This window comes from Elephantulus edwardii, unplaced genomic scaffold, assembly GCF_000299155.1.
Source record: "Elephantulus edwardii isolate Elephantulus edwardi_28Jun2011 unplaced genomic scaffold, EleEdw1.0 scaffold00186, whole genome shotgun sequence".
Classification (NCBI taxonomy): domain Eukaryota; kingdom Metazoa; phylum Chordata; class Mammalia; order Macroscelidea; family Macroscelididae; genus Elephantulus; species Elephantulus edwardii.
Window position 1 is genome coordinate 213,218 of NW_006399936.1, and position 12,150 is coordinate 225,367.

A 12,150-nucleotide genomic window follows, 5' to 3' on the forward strand; every position below is an offset into this window, starting at 1 on the left:
AGGGGCAGGCGCCCTTTCTATTTCCCCTGACTTCTTACTCCTAATTACCTACTTGCTTTGTCTCCATCCTTTTTTTAAAAAAATCATTTTGGTTTCTCTTCTGACTGCTCCCATCGACCTCATTGCTCAGAGTGCAGTATTAGGGCAAGATTCTGCCACTGCCTCCCCTCCATGAATGTATTTCCCCTTTTGGTCCTGGGGGAAGGGGAGCGGCTTCTCCCCTTTTTTTTTCCCTTACCCTGTCCATCCCCAGAGAGACTTTTTTTTTTGCACCAAAGTGGCAACTAGGTCAGTGTTGGGGAACAAAGCTGGCCGTGGGGGTTGAAGGGCTCCCTCCACCTGCTTCTCCCTGGTTTCAACAGTGTTAATGTCCGTGAAAAGACAATATTCTCTCTAAAGCAATAAGGGGGTGATGGGCCAGGGGGAAATGTCTTGCTGCTGCTGGCCCTCCAGCTCCCCCCTTTCCTCTCACCAGTATTTGGTGGCATTAGAGGGGCAGGGGGACTACTGTTGTGACTGAATGTAACCCGCCCACCCCTGCCACAGCCAATGCAGGGGGAGGGGCATGAAACTCTTTCCTTCCCTGTCTCTTCCTTCCCCTCAGCTGAAGAGACTGAACTTTGGGGGCCCTTGAGCCTGGAGAGGCCTTAACCCTGTGAGGAAGTGTAGGGGGAGCCCTCTCCCACCCCCATCCCCTTCTGAGAGTGGTCAATGTTTACAAGCCCCTGAGCCCTCCAGCCCAGGGACTCCATTGCTGTCCTTTCTTTTCTGATCCCAGTCTTCCTGGGCCCCAGCTGCTCTCCAGCCCCCCACCGCCACTCCCCGGGGGTTGGATCGGTGCAGGGGCTATTGTGTATCTCTTACCCCCCCAATCTTCCTATTCCCTCCCCCATGTGATTCCCCTTCTTTTACCGAGGCCTGTAAATATTTTTCTCCCCCCCCAATAAAACTTGGTGTGTGATTTCCCCCCCCCTCTGTCTGTGCCTCTGCTGCTGTCTTGATTTGGGGAAAGGGGATTGCTTGGGTAGAGCTATCACAGCTGGAAGCTGCAGTTAAGCCCCCCTGGCCTGGTGGGTAAGAGGTCTAAGGGCTGGATGTGTAAGAACATGTCTGTAGACAAGTCCCAAGGGAGGATGGGGGTGCTCCTAGTCCCTAACCCTCAAGAACCAGAAATTAAAGACACATGGCAGCGCCCAGGCAGAGTTGGAATTGGTTCCTTTATGGAAAAACTGAAAATATAATAAAAATTAAAATAAAACCAGTTTTAAAAAAGCCAGCCCCTGGAGTTCCTGCCTCTGGCCCTCCAGAGGGATGAGACCCCCCCCCCAACCCAAGGGCTGCAGAAGGCAGGCTTTCTGCCCCTCCTTTAACCCCAATTCTATTCTCATCATTATCTCCACAGTGGGGGCCCCTGGGAGGAACCAAACCTGGGCGGAGTGTGGGGACCCAAGGCCTCATCGCCCGCCGGGGAGGGAGGCTTGGTGCACCCAGTCCCAGAGCTCCCGGCCTGTAGTGTGGGCATGGGCAGGGCCCCTCCCAGCCTGGGCCCATTTGGGGTTGGGGTAGTTAGTTCCAGATCTTGAGGAAGGAGTCCCAGGAACCTGTGGCCACAGCCATGCCATCATCAGTGACCCCAAGGCAGCTCACACGGTTGTCATGGCCAGCAAGGACACCTGTGAAGAAGATATTTCAACTGTATGCTCCCCCGGCCCTGCCCTCCACTTTCACTACCACCGGGCCCTCTATGAAGACGTGTCAGCCTCCCACCACCACCATCACCCCCCCGGCCCACACCTGCACGGTCGCCCTTCATGGCATCCCAGATGTTGCAGTTGAAGTCATCGTAGCCAGCAAGCAGCAGCCGGCCACTGCGTGAGAAGGCAACGGAGGTGATGCCACAGATGATGTTGTCATGAGAATACATGAGCAGCTCTTGATCAGCGCGAAGGTCAAAAAGGCGGCAGGTAGCATCATCGGAGCCGGTGGTAAAGGCGTAGCCATTGGGGAAGAACTGCAGGAGACAGAACCAGGTTGAAGAGAGCAGGACAAGGCCCAAGCCTGGCAGAGAAAAGGGCCAGACCAGCATTGACCTCAGAACTCACCGCCACAGCATTGATGTCGGACTCGTGGCCAATGAAGGTCTGTCGGCACATAGAGTCCCGGACGTCCCACAGCTTGATGGAGGCGTCACAGGCACCTGACACGAAGGTGCGCCCATCGGGGGCCAGTGATAGGGACATTACATCCCCACTGTGTCCTGCAAAACCTACCGTCTGCTGGCCTGTCTCAATGTCCCACAGGGCACTGGAGTGGTGACAGTGATGGAAGAAGGAATAAAAGAAACACTGAAGGGGTGGAAGATTTCTTCCTCCCTGCTTCCCCACTGGACTAACAGGTGAGCCCAGTGCTGTTAAGATGCCTCCAGGAAAGGAATGCTAGCTGCCTTTTTAAGGAGACCCTCCCTGCTCTCATCAAGGTCTATAAGGACAGGAAGACAGCCCTGGGTTGTGCCTAAGGGGTATGTAAGTACTTCTAACGACCAAAGACAGAGACCCCAGAGGCAAGAGGGGTAGTTAGCCCTGATACCCCAGCAAGGCCTCACCAAGTGGTATCTCCAGAGCTGGTGATAATTTGGTTGTCATCAAGGAATCGGCAGCATGACAGGTACCCTGGGGAACGAGGCTGCTCAGCCAGGTCTTAACAGGCTTAGCCCCATCCCAGCAACAGCACCCATACCTGGTAAGACCCTCTTACCAGTGTGGCCAGGCAGTTCCCGGCTGACCCGGACATTGCCCTCACGGGTCTTGAGGCTGTAGATGGAGCAGATGTTGTCCAAGCCCCCACAGGCCACAAAGTTCCCTGAGGGCGCATAGGCACAGGTCATGACCCAGGAGGAACGAAGCGGGATGGCATGGACCTGGAGAGGAGGGGCAGTGCCAAGGTCTGAGGCAGCCAGGGCGCTGCAGTCAGCCCCACTCTGCAACAGGGACAACCTCTACCTTGTTGGTGGTGTAGCTGTCCCAGATGATGAGCTTCCCGTCCTGGGAGGCGCTGACCAGCAGCCTGTTGAGTGGCAGGGCCAAGGAAGAGGGGTCAGGGCATGAAGCCCTCCTCCCTCAGCTCAGGGCAGCCCCTCTGAGCTAACTCCAGCAGCAGCCGAGTTCTTACTTGTCTAACACATTTTTACCAACCCAGGTGGGGTAAGAAATTATGGTCTTCCCAAAGAAACCATGGTTTGCCCGCATTCGGGCAGTATAGCAGTCTGTCTGTCTCACAGGATCTGTGATGTTTAAAGGCAGCCCACACCAGCTCACAGGCCCAGCCCTGCCACACACACCTTGAGTCTGTTCCCCAGTGCATGGCATAGATTTTTGCCAGGTGCCCACGGAGGGTCCTCCGTGTCCTCATCTGGATTCTCCCCACTGGGTCCAGCCCAGCTGTGATCTGGAGGGACAAGCAAAGGTTCAGGAAGGTTGAGGTAGAAGGCCCCACCGAGCGCTATGCCTCAAATCCTCGCCCTTTCTCTAAACCAGATCCCAGCTCCGACTCTCACCTGGGTCAGTGTTGAATCCCCACATGCTTTTCTGGCATCCTGTAAGACATGGCAGAGCCATCAGAGAGGAGGGACGAATGGGGGGGACAGGTCGAGGCACTGGAGAATTAGGGTGCCCGCGCCCCAAGAAGCCCCTCACCCAGCCCACTGCCGGGCGGCGGGCAGCCGAGTCCCCCGCCCCCGGGCAGGCCCTCACCCGGATCTGGTTCCGGAGCTGCTCGGCCTCCTGTCTCAGCTGCTCCAGCTCACTCATGGCGCCGGGCCCGTGGGGCGGGGTTGGGGGCGGCTGGGGGCCGCGGGACGGGGGCTGGGGGAGGCAGCTCCTCGCCGCTGGCCCGAGGCCTGGGGGATACACAGCTGACGTCAGGCCCAAGGCCTCCGGGGAAGGAGGGAGAGAAGGGGTGGGAACGCGGTCCGGAAGGGGTGAGCCCGGCGGGAGGGGGAAGCGGGAAGGGGGCGGCCGAGGGCAGAGCCCGAGCCTCGAGAAGGACAGTAATGTGGCCGCAAATCGGCTGACTTCCCCAATCTTCCTCCTGCCCCCCGGAAGCTGAGCGGGGAGTGCAAGAGGAAGCGCGGGGGAAACCCCTCCCTCGGACAGCAGTCCGGGCGGGACAGCGACGGCAGGAACTGGGGCCGGGAGGGAGGGGGAAGGAGGAGGAGGAGGAGGCGGCCCTACGAAAACAGACCTGGTGTCCGCCCCGGCCCGGAGGCACCGCCCTCCGAGCACCTAATTTTAAAAGGGGAGGTGCCTCTTTAAATTCACCCCCCACGCCGCACACCCTCCACACACACCCCCAGATTCGACTGGAGGCGGGGGGGGGGGCCTAGAGGGGGAAGCTGGGCTGCTCGTGGAGTTGCCTAGGCAACCGTCACCCGGACTGAGAGCACCTCATTGGTGAAGTGCCCCCACCAGCCCCGTTGCCAAGGCAACCGCATCCACCGCAGAGACCTGTAGAGTGGGTGACCCCCACCCCCCCAGCCCCTTCGCCCCCGCCCGACCCAGCCTCCAGCCCCTCCCCAGAACCGGCCAGGGTGGCTGTTTACAGGATTTGGGAAAAGCCGATTGGACACTAATAGGTTCGGGCCGGCTCACCCCGGATAATCCCCGGGCCGGCTGCGCCCCATTAGCCGCCCGCGACGGGTGGGGGCGAGAGCAGCAAGCCGCTTCTCCCTCCCGGCGAAGCCGCCCGCCGCGCCGCGCCCGCAGAAAGCCCGCGGGAGCCGCTGTTGAGTAATTAGGGCTCGGAGAGAGGTCCCCGGCCCCGAGGCCCAGCGCTGCTCTCTCCCAGGCGCCGGCGGCGGCAGGCGGCCAGCCCCAAGTGGCCCAGCCCCTGCGCCCTCGGCACCCCGGGAGCCCATCCCGCGGGCTCGGCGGCGCCCCGAGAGCCCGGCTGGGCCGTGCTCCAGAGCCCCGAGTGCGTCCCGGCTCGGACACCTGTGTGATCTGCGCTCACTGCGCCCGGCCGACCCCGGAGTCCCCCACCCAGCTCCCACTTCCCAGGCCCTGGACGTTCGTTCCTCTTCCCCGTGACATTTCCCCTCTGTAAGTTCAGTTTTCTAGGCCAACGTCAGGGAATGCCCCTCGGGGGAAACAAACTAAAAAAGAGGGGGCGGCGAGGCTCCCCAACTGCTCTGAACAAAGCCCCTTCCTTCCAGCGGCCTGCAGCCCCCACTGGGCGACAACGCCACGGGGCCCGGGGTCGGCGAAAGCGGCTGACCAGAAGGGAGCCGCTGGGATGGGGGCGACGCTCCCAGCTGTCAGTCCGCATCAGCCTCCAGAACCCCTTCAAGGCCTCCCCATTCTGGAGACCTGGTAGCCAAAGTCTGGAGGGAAAATGGGGGAGCCACCATCGCCGCGGATCCAGCAGGACGATAGGCAGATGATGGGAGGGTCCCCGATCTGGCAGCTGGAAGGCCCGGGCCGCTGCTGCGCTGCCAAGGGCAGTGGGCCTGGCTCAGTGGACCCCACGACCTCCATTTTTGCCCAAAAAGCTGAGGAGGGGGAGCACGCCTAGGAGGGGGGCTCGGGAGGAGGCCCAGAGAAGAGTCTGGGGCGCTGAAGTCTCGTTAGGTGTGGGGCGGTGGGGCGAGAAGCCACGAGCAGAACCCGAATCCGGGAAGGGTGGAGACCAATGGGAGGGTGGCTCTCGGCGGCCTGGCTGGCCTCTCCGAGGGTTCTGGAGTTTTGCAAGACAAGTGAATGCCGGACAGCGAAAGAGGAAGACCCGGGGTTCGACCCAGGAGCAGGCGAGGAGGTGGTGAGAAACGGGGGTGGCACGGGGCTCAGAGAAAGCCCCCTGATCTAGCAGCCCCCAACTTCTCCGGAAGCAAAAGGCAGGTGGGGCCGGGACGGGGCGATCGCGCAAAAAAGGTGCTGAGGCGCAGGGAGCGTGTCCATTATCGAGGGGCCAGAGTCCCCCAGTTCCCCTTCCGGGTTTGGAAACGACGGGGCCAGAGGAAGGGAGGGGAGGTCTGGGGAGTTACGTCCGCTCCCAAGAGGCCAGACCGTGGAGACAGAAGGCAGAGAGGTCCCCCCCACCGCAGGGAATCTGGGGCTGAGTAAGGGGATGAGGACTCCTTTTGTCAGCGGAGGTACCTGTGGCGGTGGGACTCTGCGGAAGGGTCGCGGGAGGAGCGCGGGAGGTCCTGTCTTCCTCCGCGGCGGAGGGGGCAGCTGCGGCGACGCGGAAGAATTTCCTCAGTCACCCCAACTCCACCGTCCAGCGCGGCTCTCCCCAGAGCGGAGGGATCCCGCCCGCCAGTGACGCGGCCGCCGCCGCGCCCAGGGTCCGGTTGGGCGAGACCAACTACTTAGTGTGGGGAAGGAGGGAGGGAGAGAAAAATACGGCCTGGCATGCAAAGTTAGACTCGATCTTGGCAAAGATATTACTTAACACTATTTTGAAGTAAAATGGACTAAAAGAAATCGTTTGCTTCCCGAAAAGGGGCAATACGTCCCCCTTGGGACTAGCAGAGGTGGTACCGGCATAGGGGAGGGTGAACGCGCTCGGTGACCACGTGACAGACGCTTGGCCCCTCCCAGATTGGGCGGTTCCAAGCTGGGGAAGGAGCTTGACTCCCTACTTCTCCATTTACCACACCTCCCACCCTACTGAAGCTCCGCCTCCCCCGCGAGGGGCGGAGTCCAGGAGGACCGGACCGGCTCTGGGCAGCGCCCGCCACGAGGCGGCGAGTGGGTAGAGCAACGATTCTCCCCAAGTATCTGAACGAGCATGCATGTGGGGACCTGTGTAGGGCCCCTGGGAATGTCATGAAAAGGATCCTACTCTGATCTGACATTTCTTCCTCGTTGCCAAGTGGGCTTTCATCCAGACCTTTACAGGGCCCCATGACCCTATAATGACTCATTGAGCTCTATACTTATCTAACCTTCAGGACAATCTTGTGAGGTTCATGAAGTACTAGCATTATTATCTCCACTTTATAGACGTGGAAACTGATAGAGTAGGAGTGCACATTTGAGATATGAACCTTGACAGCTGTAGTGACTTTCCTATATAAGCAATGATAACAACACTGGCTTCTTGATAAAATCTGCCTGTGGCCTAACCTGGTTATGGGATGTGAATATAGATGTCTTAGTTATATCATGTTGTTATAACAGAAATAAACGGGGGACTTCAACAAGTGGAAATCTAGTCTCTTATACTTTTGTGGCTAGAATCTACTGTACCCTCAGTTTGTTCTTTCTTTTTTATATAATAAAATTTATTTAAATTGTGATTTTAACAAAAGTTTACAGAAAAGTTGAATTTTCATTCATTCATTGTTGCACGTTTTCCTCCCTCCCACAGTTCACTTTTCTTTGAATATTTGTTCATTGCTGCACCCCATTTCTTTCTTGATGGCACAAAGGTTTTTCTTGACGGTACTGAGATTATCTGCTCATAGCTGACACTCCGGCAGGTTTCTGAGGCTATAAATTGCACAGGAGGAGAGTTCTCATGGATTCAAACTGCTTTTGAGTTAGAAGTGTGACTCCTTATAGCTTTCACCACCAGAGCTCCCTACTGCAAGTCACACTCCAGGTAAACTCTCCTGCTATCAGATCAAAGCTGTGATGGGATAAGGAGTATTGTACTAAGGGTGTTATATATAGGAGATCTATGAGTTAGAATTGACTCCTGACACCAACAGTATCCATCCTTAATGCCACTCACATACCTTGGACCTGTTAGTAGGATTCAGTCCATGAAAATGGGCTTCAGTTTCTGGAAAATGAATGTATTGATGGCTACCTGCTTTGCAAGTCTCATTGCTTCAGAAAATGTTTAAAAAGCCGATGTCACCTAACAGCTTTCATTTAAAAGTTAAAGTATCAAAATTGACCTCTGTGAAGGGCATTACATATTTTGAAGACAGTGGGTTAGGGGAAGGTCACACTCTTAGTTAGGCAAAAATCCTGTTTATGTGCACATACCAAGTCAACGACTTAGTAGCAGTAGATTGTTGTATGTGCAATCGAGTTGAGTCTTACTCACACTGATCCTGTGAACAACGGATCTTGTCCAACAACCCATTGCTACTGTGACTGTAGTAGCAACAGATACCAATTAGATGTTAGAATTTGGACAGAACTTTATAGATCATTGATTTTCATTTCTTCAATTTACAAATGGGTAAAATGACCTCCCTAATGTCACTCAGAAAACTAACAGCCTAGAATGAGAACCAAATTTTGCTGATGTTTCCAGGTGAGCTAACACTGTCTTCTTTCACTTTGGTTTCTGTGCTAATATACTTCTCTGATACTACAGATACTTATTTAACCCCAACTGACTATCAGACACTGTCAGAGGCAGTTAAGATACAACCATAAACAACATGTGCCCTATCTTCTGCCTGCATGGGGCTCATAGTGAGGAGACAGATGGTAGATACTCACCAAAATAACAATTAGTACTGGTTGCCTGGAAGTGCCATTCACTAAGAGCAGGACACTTTTAGGGAGGGGACACATTTAGAAAGGAAAAATCAAGAGTTTTGGGTTGTGACAGGTTTCAAATAGCTGCAGAAGAAAATCTGGGGCTCCGCAGAGAAGTCTGGATTGGAATAGAGCCTTGGCTTATTATTAAAGATGATGAAGTCATAAAGAAGTTCAAGGAAAAGACAGGCTGGCATTAGACCAAACCCTGAGGAACTCCAACACTTAGAGGTCAGATGGAAGAAAACAAGATGCCAAGAGGAGCCAGGGAGCTAAGAAAGTCAGAAAAAGAAAAAGCACAGTAGAATTCCAGAAACTAAAGGAAAGAGTTTTCCACAAAAGGGAATGGTAATCTGTGCTGAACACTGAGGAGACATGAACAAGGGTGGACAGAGTAGTGAGTTTCATGGAGCTTGTGAGTGGTTTTTGTCTAGAGCATTTGCAGGGGGTGTGTTGGGCTTGTATGCTTGCAATGTGCTGAGGATCAACAGGAAACGAGGCAGTGGTACTACCAAAGTGGTCAAGCCTTTAAGAACCTTGGCTTGTAAGGGAGTTCTGGTGGCCTAGTGGCAAGAAGCTGTTCTGTAATCCGGAAAATGCGTGGTTCAAATCCACCAGAGAAGGAGGGCAATCCCTCCTGTGCCAGTTGGATCTGATTCGACAGCACAAACACACAAAAGACAAAACAAAAGAATCTTGACTTGTGAGGTCACATGTGTGCAGAAAGATAGGGCAACAAAAGGACAAGACTAGAAAGTAGAAGTACTTGTTTTTTGATAGTTTTTTGTGTGTGTGTGTGTGTGCGTGTACTGTCAAATCAGATCTGACTGGTACAGGAGGAGATTGTCCCTCCTTCCCCGGCAGAGCAACTGGTGGATTCGAACCGTTCGCCTCTGGGATTGCAGTTGCAGCTCCTTGCCATCAAGTCGTAGGCGACTCATAGCCACCCTATGAAAGTCCTCGACAGTTGCGTGACTTTCATCTTTTCTTCATGTCCGTAGGGTTTCCCGAGGCAAGCTATTTACGGAAGTGGATGCCACTCCTGCTTCCAAGCTTTCCAATCTTATTCATAGAGATTATTATTTTTTTTCCCCTTGTTGTATACCGTCTGGTGCATTTGAACCACACTCCTGCAGGATTGCAGTGCAGCTTCTTGCCACTAAGCCACCAGAGTTCCCCAATAGAGATTCTTATGGCTTGTTTATATGCTGCCTCTTCAGAAAGGCAGAAAAAGGAGAGAGAGAGAGAAAGAGAGAGAGAAGAGGAGAGGAGAGGAGAGGAGAAAGATACAAAGATGTAGGGAATGCTACATGGATGGCCAGCCTCCCTGAAAAGACAGAAGCCCTTGAGCATATATGGAGGAACTGACTCCAATGGTCATTGGGCTACTCCTCTTTTCTTCTGACCTTTCTTAGTCTTCTTGGTTTCCTTTTCCCCACGGGAAACCCTGTAATTGATGGTATTTTCCAAGATCCTGACATTAGCTTCCTTTTTTTCTCAAACTCCATATTATCCATTGGTTGTTTCATCTGTGAGATTTGTTGTTGTTAAGCTTCATCACGTCAGCTCTAACTCATCATGACCCTGCCTAAAACAGAACAAAACCCTGCCCAATCCCCAAAATATGTGTTTAAATAAGCCCATTGTTGCTCACTGTGTCAATCCATCTTGTAGAAGGTTACCTCAGGCTGGATTCTGTAGAGATGACTCACACACTTGCTGAAGCTTCAAGTCCCAAGTCTGTGGGTCAGCCTTCAGGAAAAGCCTCTGGGGAGACTACTGAGCCCAAGCTATCGGCAGGCAAGGACTGCAGGCTTCAAGATCATCAGCCAATGCATACCCACGTTTACTGCTGTGTTGTTCACAATAGCAAAGAGACGGAAACAACCCAAGTGCCCATCAACAAAAGAATGGATAGAGAAGCTGTGGTATATTCACACAATGGAATACTCTGCAGCACTGAAAAACAAGGAACTCAAGAAATATTATATAAAAAGGGTGACCATGGAGGACATTATGCTGAGTGAAATAGCTCAGTAACAAAAGAACAAATACTGGATAATACCACTGTTATAAAACAGGACTGACATGGGGGTTACTAAGGGGATAAATAATGCACATTGCATTGAAACAGATGAGGGAAAGAACTAAGGAATATATATATATAAAATTAGGTATTATTTGCATGACAACGGTCCAGAATAAGAGCTGCATAGTAAAGTGGACTGGGGGGTGGAATTGTACAACAATGAAAGAATATTTTTTTTCAAAGAGAAAAGCAAACTGGGGAGGCAGAGAGGAAAATGTACAATAATGAATGAATGGAAATTCAAGTTCTCTATAAACTTTCATTAAAATATCAATTTTTAAAAAAGATCATCGAGCTCTGGTGGCCTAGTGACAAGAAGCTGCACTGTGGGGAGCTCTGGTGGCCTAGTGGCAAGAAGCTGCAACTACAATCCCAGAGATGCATGGTTCGAATCCACCAGATGCTCTGCCGGGGAAGGAGGGGCAATCTCTTCCTGTACCAGTCAGATCTGATTTGACGGTACATGCACACAAAAATAATAAAATTTTAAAAAAAGAAGCTACACTGCAATCCCAGAGGTACGCAGTTCAAATCCACCAGATGCTCTGCTGAAGAAGAAGGAACAATCGCCTCCTGTACCAGTCAGATCCGATTTGACAGTACACACATAAAAAAAAAAAAGATCATCAGCTAACAGGTTTCAAGAAGGGACTTGAGCTTCAAATTCTAATGTTGTTGATGGGCAAGGTCAAGGACTGCGTGTCAAGTAAGGAGTCAGGTTCAAGATTAGGCAAAAATGAAATCCTTGGCAATTTGAATCTTTTTTCCACTTATCAAAATGATGTTTATTGGTCCAATCATGATGATTTTCCTTTTTTAAATCTTTCCTTACCCACTACAACACCATTGTTGTTGTTGTTGTTATGTGCTGTCAAGTTGCCTGTGACTCATAGCAACCCTACATTAGCTCTATACCCTGCTCTATCCTGAGTCAACCTTATCATCTCTGATATTACCCCAGTCACTGAGTCAATTCATCTCATCCAGGGTCTTCTTCTCTTGTGCTGTCCCTCCACCCTTCCAAGCATGATGTCCCTCTCCAAGGTTTGGTTCCTCCTGGCAACATGCCAGGGTATGTCAGTACCAACTTGATGGTACATAACAAAATATGTATCTATAAAGACCCTCAACCAGATGGACTCCTGTGGGAGTGACTGAAGCAATGGACTTGAGTGTGTCAGAGATTGTGACATCGACACAGGGTAAAACTGGGTTCAAATCTTTTGTTCATAGGGTTACTATAGGTCACACTCAATTAGACGACACCTAACAACTATCACAAATATATCTATATCTCTATATACCCACACTATTGTAGCTGGCTTTAAAATAAGAAGCACAAGTCTTTTTCTGTGTATAGACACCACTTTCTGCTCAAAATTTTGCTCAAAACTTGGCCAGATTCAAAGAAGGCTAGGAAATGTAATCTCAAGCCATGTACCAGCTAAAACATTATTCATTAAGATAAAAGAGAGACTAGGATAGCAGTGTAAGGTTTCATTAATGGATAAATTATACCAATATACCATCACACATGATTCAGGCCATGGTCTTTCTGATCAC

The 12,150-nt window shown here is 52.3% G+C and overlaps 1 protein-coding gene across 1 annotated transcript; it reads right to left on the reverse strand.

Annotated features, from left to right (window-relative positions):
- Positions 1-1,193: 1,193 nt before the first annotated feature.
- Positions 1,194-6,316, reverse strand: GNB2 (guanine nucleotide binding protein (G protein), beta polypeptide 2). Its single transcript, XM_006896461.1, has 10 exons — positions 6,150-6,316; positions 3,750-3,895; positions 3,554-3,592; positions 3,338-3,444; positions 3,000-3,063; positions 2,755-2,917; positions 2,603-2,669; positions 2,103-2,304; positions 1,795-2,011; positions 1,194-1,673 (listed from the first exon to the last, which is right to left on the reverse strand). Exons 2-10 carry the CDS (start codon positions 3,804-3,806, stop codon positions 1,567-1,569), a joined length of 1,023 nt encoding a protein of 340 aa, XP_006896523.1. The 5' UTR covers positions 3,807-3,895; positions 6,150-6,316; the 3' UTR covers positions 1,194-1,566.
- Between the last annotated feature and the right edge of the window lie 5,834 nt (positions 6,317-12,150).

Bases quoted from the DNA above. Each gene is read 5' to 3' on its own strand.
- GNB2 (XM_006896461.1), bottom strand. From the start codon at position 3,806: ATGAGTGAGCTGGAGCAGCTGAGACAGGAGGCCGAGCAGCTCCGGAAC. The intron at 2,012-2,102 runs GTGAGTTCTGAG...TGTCTCCTGCAG, and splicing joins CCGACATCAATGCTGTGGCG to TTCTTCCCCAATGGCTACGC. The intron at 1,674-1,794 runs GTGTGGGCCGGG...TCTTCTTCACAG, and splicing joins CATGAAGGGCGACCGTGCAG to GTGTCCTTGCTGGCCATGAC.